General features: G+C 54.5%; 1 protein-coding gene across 1 annotated transcript; it reads left to right on the top strand.

The window, feature by feature from the left end:
• Positions 1-6: 6 nt before the first annotated feature.
• On the top strand, positions 7-10,742 carry LOC113217364 (uncharacterized). The gene is made up of 14 exons (XM_052273146.1): positions 7-1,717; positions 2,833-2,886; positions 3,269-3,345; positions 3,558-3,728; positions 3,837-6,110; positions 6,274-6,328; positions 7,694-7,909; positions 8,108-8,308; positions 8,517-8,681; positions 8,761-8,837; positions 8,916-9,101; positions 9,357-9,621; positions 9,759-10,604; positions 10,720-10,742. The coding sequence occupies exons 1-14, from the start codon at positions 244-246 to the stop codon at positions 10,740-10,742; spliced, it is 6,084 nt and encodes a 2,027-aa protein (XP_052129106.1). The 5' UTR covers positions 7-243.
• The last annotated feature ends 545 nt before the right edge of the window (positions 10,743-11,287 follow it).

The raw sequence follows: 11,287 nt of genomic DNA, 5'->3' as shown, positions 1-11,287 counted from the left end.
CGGACGGTGCGCGACATCCCCGCCAGCAAGGAGCTGCTCCTGTGCGGTGGGCCGTCCAGGGGGCTCCGCGGCGTCAACCTGCCCCTCCCACCCGCGCGGCCCGTCACTCGACGAGCGGCGAGCACCACGACGGCGAGCACCCACGCGTCGGGCACGCCCAAGGCGAGCACCGCGACGGCGGCGGCCCTCCCGGAGGGCGCCACCAGGGCGGGTACCCCCAAGGCGAACTCTCCGACGGCGGGCATGCCCAAGGCGAGAACCCCTACAGAGAGCACCCTGACGGCGGGCAGAACGGCGGCGGACACCCCGGCGGCGAGCACCCCGGCGGCGAGCACCCCCCTGGCAGGGAGCACCTCCACGGCGAGCGCCTTCGCCTGCGAGAAGTGCGACCTCTGCTTTACCAGCTTCCCGCTGATGGACCAGCATCAGCGCTCAGGCAGATGCATGGCCGAGATCAGACGGCGGCGAGCGTGCAGCGGACCTGGGGGCGCTGGCGCCGGGCGGGCGGGAGGAGATGTGGCAAAGGAAGACGAGCTGGTGGTGGTAGAGGAGGTGGCGCAGGTAAAAGAAGAGCAAGCAGACGACCCGCCAGCGATAAAGGAAGAGCTGCTTCAAGGAGAGGACCCGCCTGTTGTAATGGGAGAGCAGCTCCAAGAAAAGGAGCCGCCCGTGATAGAAAAAGAGCAGCTTCAAGGAGAGGACACGCCGGTTGTAATGGGAAAGCAGCTCCAAGAAAAGGAGCCGCCCGTGATAAAGGAAGAGCAGCTTCAAGGAGAGGACCCGCCGGTTGTAACGGGAGAGCAGCTCCAAGAAAAGGAGCCGCCCGTGATAAAGGAAGAGCAGCTTCAAGGAGAGGACCCGCCGGTTGTAACGGGAGAGCAGCTCCAAGAAGAGGAGCCGCCCGTGATAAAGGAAGAGCAGCTTCAAGGAGAGGGGCCGCCAGTGATGAGAGAAGACCCGCCACAGGTCGAAGGGCCGCCAAAAATAAAAGAAGAGCCGGTAGTGCAAGAAGATCCGCCACAGATCAAAAAGGAGCAGCTGCAGGAAGAAGAGTGGCCGCGGGGAAGGGAAACGCCGCCAAAGATAAAAGAGGAGCCGCCAGAAGTAGAAGAGTGGTCGACGAAAGAAGACCAGCTGCCGGGGGGAGGAGACCGGCGAGAGGCAGCGGGAGAGCAGCGACAGGGAGGCGAGGGGCCGCCGAGGGTAGAAGAGTTGCCACAGACGGCTGAGCATCAGGAGGTGGTGGTGGTGGACTCGCCCCAAGGAGAAGGTTCGCCCCGAGTAGAAGACTCGCCCCATGGAGAGGAGCAGCTCCCCGGAGGCAGTGGCCAGGACCAGCGCAACAGCCCTGCAACCGTGGCGAGCGGGAGCGAGGCCGAGCAGGCCAGGCCCCACCGCTGTGAGACTTGCGCGACGGCCTTCAAGAGCAAGGCCCACCTGCGAGAGCACATGGTGGTCCACTCCGAGGAGAGGCCCCACACCTGCGAGACCTGCGGCGCGACCTTCAAACTGGTGGGCAACTTCCGACAACACATGCGGCTGCACTCTGGCGAGAGACCCCACGCTTGCAGCACCTGCGACGCGGCCTTCAAGACGGCGTCTCACCTCCGCGCTCACATGCGGGCCCATACTGGAGACAAACCTTACACCTGCGAGACCTGCGGCGCGGCCTACAAGAGAGCGTCCCACCTCCGTGTTCACTTGCGGAGTCATACTGGTGAGAAACCGTACAAATGTCAGACCTGTCCGGCTAGTTTCTTTGAAAGTGCGTCTCTCGCGAGACACACGAGAACTCACTCGGGTGATAAACCTTACTGCTGCAAGCTCTGTGGCCTTGGTTTCTCTGACAGTGGAAATCTCCGCAAACATGTAATGAAACACATCGGTGAAAAGCCGTTCGAGTGTCACATCTGCGGCGCTTGTTTCGCAGATAACGCCTCCCGTCGTGCACACATTCGGACTCACACTGGTGAAAGACCGTACCGTTGTGAGACCTGTGGCGCTGGTTTCGCTGAAAGGGGCAATTTCCAGAGGCACCTGAGGTCACACACTGGTGAAAAGCCTTTCACATGTCAGACCTGTGGCATTAGTTATTCTACGAGTAACAGTCTTCGCGTGCACACGAGGACACACACTGGTGAAAAACCCTTTTCTTGCCAGACCTGTGGTAAAAGTTTTACCTCCAGTTCGGGTCTTGGGAAACACATGAAGACTCACGGAGATAATAAGTCTTACAGGTGTCAGAGCTGTGACGCTTCATTTACTAGGAAATATAATCTCCACGCACATGTGCAGAGGGAACATAATTTATTCTTATAGTTTATCTAAGTTAGTTAAATAATGTCTTTAGTTGTTATTTTGTTAGTTGTGTTATATAGTTTATCTTTGTTTCAAGAGTTCCTTGTAATCGATGAAGTTATTTACAACGACTCGTTATGTCGGCTCAATTGTTGACACGTCGCAGCGTCAGCTATGTTCTTTCGCTAATAAAACCCTATGGAAATAAATACCTTTAATAATTCAATAGACTACCTGTCCCGCTCATAGAACAAGAACATAAAGTCTGGAAGTGCCATTTAAATTTTAAAAAAAATCCGCATCTAAGATGTTGATGGACGAGCTGTGGTGTTTTCCGAAGAAACATTACTAGAAATGTAAGCTTTGTTCTTGAATTTCTCGTGCTTAGCAAAAAGTTAAATGTCATTTTCCGACTTATTGTTTTTGTTATATCATGCACGGGACTGGTACCCTATTCCTATAAGAAATTCGGTCTTGCGCTGAGTCGGACGATCCAAACAAACAGGCCTTTTAACCCGTGCGTTTACTCCTCAGGCACGACCCGCGAGATATCCGAGCCCGAGTTGGAGGACGGCGCTGACAACCCCTGTAAGTTGTGCCGTCGTGTGTTGAGTTCACGAAAAAAAAAAAGAATTTGTTGTGGGGATCAGTTGTGTTTGGTAGGCTAAGTTCGATAGCTGGAATCGAGAATCCGATACCCACAAGAAGAAGTTGGTTGCCACGACACTTGTACGAAGAGAACCAAGCTGGAGTTTGTTCTCTTCGTATAAGTGTCCGGTCGTGGCAACCAACTTCTGGTTGTGGGTATCGGATTCTCGATTCCAGCTATCGAATTTGGCCTACCAAACATAATTGATCCTCACAACGAAGTCATTTTTTTCCATGTTGGTGGCCATAGTTGACCCGCTTTCCTCGGGCGCTTTTCGGTGAAAGTGCATCCAAAGTAACACTGTGCAACCTCGTGTTCCAGCCTGCGACGTCTGCCGGAAGGACTGGGAGGGCGACTGCCCGCAGCACGGACCCCCGCTGGTCATCGCCGACACCGAGGTAAGTGGTGTCCGTCAGAAAGCGCCTGCGTTGCGCAGGGTAGGCCGGCCCGCCGTACGGCTGTGTGGAGCCAGCGGCCCGCCCTGCGCGTCCTGCGCGCCCCGCGGCTCTCGAGCGGGCGGCGGCGGCTGCCCTCGCGGCGTCACCGCGCTCCTGAGCGCGCGGCGGTGTTCGAAACGTGAATTGTTTTTCACAAGTGTCTGTCCGCGCAGGTCGCCGTCGGCCACCCCAAGCGGGCGCTGCTCTCGGTGCCGCCCCAGCTCGTCGTGAAGACCAGCAGCGCCCCCGGCGCCGCCGGCCGCTCCGTCTGGGCCCGGGAGGCGGTGCCCAGGAGGGCGCGCTTCGGGCCGTACAAGGGCGACTTCCCCCCGGCCCACAAGCAGGTGAGCAGAAACTACCCAGCGCCCGATCCACAGCAGAACAGGGTTTCTCCGGGGTTTCGCTCTCGGTCGTCCCGTTTAATACCTAACACTGTTTACTTTTACCTTTAGAACCGCCGCTTGTCCGTGACGGAGATGGCCTCGTCCAACTGGATGAGGTTCGTGAACGTCGCAGGCCACCCCGAGGAGGGCAACGTCGTCGCCTCCTGGTCCGAGGGCGGCCTGTACTTCGGCACGGTGCGCGACATCCCCGCCGGCGCGGAACTGCTCCTCTGCGACGACAAGCAAAGGCCATGGCTTGCGGCGAAGCTCCGCGCCGATGCCCCGGCACCCGGCCCTCCCGCGCGGGCCAGGACTCGCCTGATGACCTCCGCGGCCGCTCTCGCGGCCTCCGGCACTGACCCTCCCGCGGGCCTTCCCGCGGCCTCCAGCACGGGCCCTCGCGCCGGCCCTCTTGCAGCCCGCAAAACTGGCCCTCTTACAGCCCCTGGAACTAGCCCGCTTGCGGCCCCCAAGACTGACCATCTTACGGCTCCTGGAACTAGCCCCCCTGCGACCCCCAAGACTGGGCCCTATACGGCCCCTGGAGCTAGCCCTCCTACGATACCCTGCACTGGCTCTCCTGCGGCCCCCAGAACTGGAGCTCCTGCGACCCCTGGAACTGCAGCCCCTGCGACCCCCGGCACTGGTCCTCTTGTGGCCCCTGGAACTGGCCCTCCTGCGGCTCCTGGAACTGGAGCTCCTGCGGCCCCTGGAACTGCAGCCCCTGCGACCCCCGGCACTGGCCCTCTTGTGGCCCCTGGAACTGGCCCTTCTGCGGCTCGTGGAACTGGCCCTCCTGCGGCCCCTGGAACTGGCCCCTCCAAGGCGGGCATCTTCCCCTGCGAGAAGTGCGACCTGTGCTACGCCAGCGCCGAGCACCGCGACAAGCACCGGCGCTCCGGCAGGTGCAGGGGCGAGTATAACAGCACGCCGGCGGCGCGGGGCCTGCAAAAGCTTTCAACTGTCGCAAAACTGCCCAAAAAGGGTGAGCTGCCTCAAGCGCGAGGAGAGCAGGCACTGCCAAGAGACGCGCCGGCTGGGGCTGGGAAAAAAGAGTCGCCTCCAGCAAGAGGAGAGCCGCCCAAGGTCACTGCAAAGCCAGGGAAGGAGGGTGAAGAGCAGCATCAGGGTGCCGCAGCCAAGACGATCCTCGAACCGCGCCAGCACCGCTGCGAGACGTGCGGGGCGTCCTTCACGCGGGCGACCCTGCTCCGGGACCACAGGCGGGTGCACACCGGGGAGAGGCCGTACGTCTGCCACACCTGCGGGGCGAGCTTCAAGCAGGCGGGCAACCTGCGCCACCACATCCAGGTGCACACGGGCGAGAAGCCCCACCCGTGCAAGGTGTGCGGGTCCAACTTCAAGCGGCCGACCCACCTGCGTGCCCACATGCGCATCCACACCGGAGAGAAGCCTTACAAGTGCGACACCTGCAGCGCCGCCTTCTCCGAGAACAGCCTGCTCCACCGGCACAAGAGGACTCACACCGGGGAAAAGCCTTACGTGTGCCAGATGTGCGGCGCGGGCTTCACCGAGAGCGGCGCTCTCAGCAGGCACACGAGGACGCACACCGGAGAGAGGCCCTACAGCTGCCCGACCTGTTTCAAAGGTTTCGCCGACAATGCCAATCTTCAAACGCACATGAGGACCCACACTGGTGACAAACCCTACCGCTGCAAGACGTGCGGCGCGGGCTTCTCGAGGAGTTCCAATCTCCGTGCGCACGTGAAGACGCACAGTGGCGTCAAACCCCACGTCTGCGAGACCTGTGGCTCCGGTTTCACTACGGCTTCCAATCTTCGAACCCATATGAGGAGACACACTGGGGTTAAACCCTACAAGTGCGAGACGTGCGGCAAAGGTTTCTCTCACAGGAATAATCTGCACACCCATGTGAGGATTCACACCGGCGACAAACCGTTCGTCTGCGACACTTGTGGCTCACGGTTTGCCGACAAGGCCAATCTCCGCACACACATGAGGATACATACCGGTGACAAACCTCACAGCTGCTCGACCTGTGGCGTAAGTTTCACCAACAGTTCAAATCTCCGCGTGCACATGAGGACGCACACGGGCGAGAGGCCCTTCAGCTGTCCGACCTGCAGCGCTAGTTTCTCTAACAGCACCGTCCTCTGCACACACATGAGAACACACACTGGTGACAAGCCTTACAGTTGTAAGACATGTGGCGTCGGTTTCTCTCAGAGTGGTGCTCTTCGCAGACACATGAAGGTACACACAGGTGAAAAGTCTTTTAGCTGTGAGATCTGCCACACTACGTTTTCCAGGATGGAATATCTACGCTCTCACAATAATTCCTTCCACCAAGATACCGAAAAAGTTGTCCCTTAGAAAAGCCCAGTCTTGAGTCATGTAAATTTACTTGTTCTTGTACCAATGCTTTTGGTAAAAGGAATTCCTTTCAAAGGAAAAATATTTTCTGTCATTTGATTTAGTTTAAATGTCCTTTGTTTGATATGTAAGTTTGAATGTTGTTTGTTAGATGCAAGAAAACCATTATGAATGGAAGTTTTTTGTAGCCCCAATGAATGTTACGGGTGACTAGCAGATAGGTAACAATCCTGCTTGTTGATGGTGGAGGGGGTGAAGGAGGGCAAACTTGGAAAATAAAAATCTGTTGAGGGTTTTGGATTCCTTTTGACAAAAATGTGCAGCTTCAGTGCTCAGTAATTTATTAGTTTTTCCTTCATTGGAGCTTCAGTACCCAGTAATTGTTTACTTATCTTTTTCTTCAATGGAGCTTTACTTCTTAGTAATTTATTACAATTTTTCCATTGAGACTTGCACAAATTGTGTAAATGTCTTACACTTTGCGACGATGAACTGAAATGTTTTTTTCTTGATTTTAACTGTTAACAGATTTGACCCATTCTTACTCAGGTGTGAAAATTGATTGTTATTCTAATATGACTGAAAATGAAATGAAAATGAAATTTAGTCACTCTATGAAATTTGTATGATTGTGCATGCATTATTAAATTAATGGATGGGATGTTCAGAGATCAAAACTATTTGCTACTCTGTAAGTCACAGCAGTTTATAATGTTGTATAATAAATTGCCTGCTATAGAGTTCTTGTTAGCTTGGTCTCTGATAAATAGTTTTGTTACAACTTTATTCGCTTGCTTTTATTATTATTGTGGAATTTGTCCTCCACATTCATGAAAGTAAACGTATAAAGATTGTTCTAATTAGTCAGCCAAGAGTGCCTCTTTGCCTTAATTTTGCTGCAGAGTCTGCCTGGTGCTGCTCATCGAAGACTGAAACTATTTGCAATGAATGTATTTTTTCACAATATCATGAAAGATTGATGGTAGGTTTGTCATGCATTGTTGTGATTTGAGCTTCTGTTAGTGATTTGTTGTTATGTTGTACACATATGTTGACGTTGAATAATATAAACTGAATTAAGGGAAAGAAAATGTCAATCTTTAATTTTCCTTTTGCATAAGATCAGGTACTCAACAGAACAGTTTGTTCTTATGTACAACTTGCAAGAACAAGAAAAATTGAACTACTATTATTTTGTTACATATAAGAATACATTTTAATTCTGATTGGTAACAATATGAGATTCCTGTGGGAACATTAAGAAGAATAACTGCAATTGATCATAGTGAACACATGAGAAATTTAAGCTACTGTCAAATGGGGATACCTTTGTTCCAATGCATAAAAAGGTGTGTTATTGTACTCTGACAGTTCATTTAATAACTTACGCAACTTGTACCGATAAAAGTCAGCAGATTTTACTCACCAAAAAAGGCATTTCATAAATACACAACACATCTTTAACTCTATCTATTTTTTTTAACATTTACTTTTGAAAAAAAAACAATGACATGCATGGTATGGCATTTGCACCAAAATAAAAAAAGTAAGCCTTTTTTTCTGGGATTAAGTGAAGTGCTGGAACGCACACACCTGTCGCGATAGCAGTAGACAGTCTCTACAAAGCCAACGTGACGTGATAGCACAGCTGACCATGAGCGAAGATTTAAACGAATATGAGGAGATTAAATGTTATTTCTCCCCATCCGAGTGGGAAAAACTTAGCCACGACGAAATAATTGAAATGAAAAATGAAAAGTGGAAGTATGACACCATACGGCGCTGCGGTGAGTTATATAAGTTTACTTCGCGTTGCTCGATGAGGGATAACCTCTCTTTGTCATGTGCAATAAACAAAGAATGAGGTTTCGCGACAGATTAGTATGCGTGACTCGTATTTTTTGAGTCGGTTATTTATTGTAGCAATAGCGGCCTCGAGGGCAAACGACAAAATCACTTGCCAAACTCTTGGTTTGTTTTCTTAGGCTGGACCACCAAGCCCCCCCTTTTCATGGCTCGAAATCCGCATCGCAAACGTCAGCAGCAGGAGACGTCTTTAGGGCCTTTAGGGGAGGGAGCGACGTTCCCGTCAGAGACGCGGAGCTGCCTTGGGGAACCCGTGGCACCTGATGAGGCACTGGCGCATCCTCCACCCTCAGCCCCATCCCCCGACCAGCCCGACGAGGGTAAGTTCAAGCACACGTCAAGTACTCTTGAGCGCACGTCAGGCTGATAATATTGCCCCGTCCACCCTGTTTCACCCTGTATCGCACGCAAGCATATGTGCGGGTTTGCCTACCGTCCCTGACTGTGGCGCCTTACGGGCCGGCCGAGTAGGCAACCCGCCCGCACATTAAAATGCATTCCGAGTGTCGCATGTGTCCCCGTCCTCAGGCGCAGCTCTCGGGCCGAGGTCGGAGGCCAGGATCATCCCCGAGCCCAGCATCCCCAGCGTCACCGAGCCCCGGGTTACCGAGCGCACCCCACGCCACCCCAAGCGGGGCCGGAGCCGGAAGACCCAAGCGGAGTCCGTGGTGTTTGAGAACGACGGCCTCCTCTGTAAGTCGCGGTTGGATCACCGTAAGTTCGGAGTGAGTCCAAGCGGGTATCCCAACTTTAGTTTACTCTCGTTTTCCAGTCTGCGATGACTGCCAGGTGGAGTGGGAAGGCGACTGCCCGTTGCACGGACCTCTGCTGGTCGTCGCGGACACCGAGGTATGTGAGCATCATCGGGGTGTGCGGTGGAGTGGAGTCCGAGAGGGTGCGCGACGGTTACGCTTCTCATGTCCTCAGGTCGCCGTCGGCCACCCGGACCGTGCGCTGCTCACGGTGCCGCCCCAGCTCGCCGTGCTGGTCAGCAAGATCCCCGGCGCGGGGCTGGGCGTCTGGACCCGGGAGGCGGTGCCCAGGAGGGTGCGCTTCGGGCCGTACGAGGGCGACACGGTGCCGGCCGACCAGGAGACGGGCTACGGCTGGGAGGTGGGACTTAATTGTAACAGAAATCTAATTTTTTCAAATTTTATTTTTTTTCAAAATGCTTGAATTTTTCTTAGAAAAGTTTTATATTTTTCACATTTTTCTGGAAAGATTTCATTTTTTTCCGATTTTTTCCTATTTTTTCGGAAAAAGTTCGGACTTATAAGTATTTTGGGGGGACAGGTGCGGCACTTGAAAGTAAGTAAACCTGCCAAGCACTTTTCAAAAAATGATAATGTGCATTTCTTCCCGTTCTAGATTCTTCGCGGCGGCAAGCGGACCCACTGCGTCGACGCGCTCGACATGACGACGTCCAACTGGATGCGGTTCGTCAACTGCGCGAGGCACTCCGGGGAGGAGAACGTCGTGCCGTACCAGTTGGGGGGCCGGCTGTACTACCGGACGGTGCGCGACGTGCCCGCCAACACGGAGCTGCTGACGTGGTACGGCGACTCGTACGCGCGGGACCTCGGCATCAGCCCCGGGGCCTACAGGGACCCCGCGCGGGACACGCGCACCCTCAGTGAGTCTTGCTAGGGCGGGCGCAAAGAAAAGAGTTTATTGCGTCATTTTACCGCGCTCGGATCCCATACACAAAGTTTTTGTTTTGTCCCCATTGCCCCCGGTGATTTACTGAAAGATCCCTCTCTCTCCCCACAGCCGGGATCTTCCCTTGCGGGCGCTGCGCGCTGTGCTTCGTCAGCCCCCTGCTCCAGGCGCAGCATCACCGCAGCGGCAGATGCTGGGCGGAGGCCAAGCGCCGGCGGGGGTGCGCGTCGACGCAGGCGGTGGGAGAGCAGCCACCGGGAGAAGGAGCGCGGCGACAGGGTGGTGAAGAGCGGCGACAGGGTGGTGAAGAGCAGCCACTGGGAGGAGAGCGGCGGCGGGGTGGTGAAGAGCAGCCACAGGGGGAAGTAGAGCAACCACCAGGAGAAGATGAGCAGACACGGGGAGACCAAGGGCAAACACTGGGAGAAGAAGAGCAGCGACAGAGGGGTGAACGGCAGCCACCGGGAGGAGTACAGCAACCTGTACTTGACCGGCGCGAGCACATGGTGGTCCTCTCCGAGGAGAGGCCCCACACCTGCGAGACCTGCGGCGCGACCTTCAAACTGGCAGGCAAACTCCGGCATCACATGTGGCTGCACTCTGATGAGAGACCCTTCGCTTGCAGCACCTGCGAAGCGGTCTTCAAGAGCAAGGCCCATCTGCGCGAGCACATGGTGGTCCACTCCGAGGAGAGGCCCCACACCTGCGAGACCTGCGGCGCGGCCTTCAAACTGGTGGGCAACCTCCGGCGACACATGCGGCTGCACTCTGGCGAGAGACCCCACGCTTGCAGCACCTGCGACGCGGCCTTCAAGAAGGCGTCTCACCTCCGCGCTCACGTCCGGGCCCATACTGGAGACAAACCTTACACCTGCGAGACCTGCGGTGCGGCCTACAAGAGAGCGTCCCACCTCCGTGTTCATATGCGGAGTCATACTGGTGAGAAACCGTACAAATGTCAGACCTGTCCGGCTAGTTTCTTTGAAAGTGCGTCTCTCGCGAGACACACGAGAACTCACTCGGGTGATAAACCTTACAGCTGTGAGAGCTGTGGCCTTACTTTCTCTGACAGTGGCAATCTCCGAAAACATGTAATGACACACACCGGTGAGAAGCCGTTCAAGTGTCACATCTGCGGCGCTTGTTTCGTAGATGGTGATGCCCGTCGCACACATATTCGGACTCACACTGGGGAAAGACCGTACCGTTGTGAGACCTGTGGTGTATGTTTCGCTGACAGGGGCAATCTCCAGAGGCACTTGAGGTCACACACTGGTGAAAAGCCTCACAAATGTCAGACCTGTGGCATTAGTTATACTTCGAGTAGCAGTCTTCGCGTGCACATGAGGACACACACTGGTGAAAAACCCTTTTCTTGCCAGACCTGTGGTAAAAGTTTTACCTCCAGTTCGGGTCTTGGGAAACACATGCAGACTCACGGAGATAAGAAGTCTTACAGGTGTCTGAGCTGTGATGCTTCCTTTACTAGAAAGTATAATCTTTGTGCACACGTGAAGAAGAATCATAGTGAAACCCAGTAAGCTAGTACTTAAAGAACTAGCTTTAAATTGTTATTATTTTGTTTAATGTTTTCTGTTTATTTTTACTGTGTGAGGGTTTTAAATTCTGTTTAATCATGG

The sequence above is a fragment of the Frankliniella occidentalis genome, unplaced genomic scaffold (genome assembly GCF_000697945.3).
Source record: "Frankliniella occidentalis isolate FOCC.00 unplaced genomic scaffold, Focc_3.1 Scaffold250, whole genome shotgun sequence".
Taxonomy (NCBI): Eukaryota; Metazoa; Arthropoda; class Insecta; order Thysanoptera; family Thripidae; genus Frankliniella; species Frankliniella occidentalis.
The sequence above is the reverse complement of the archived record's forward strand: the minus strand, read 5'-3'. Positions and strand labels throughout refer to the sequence as shown.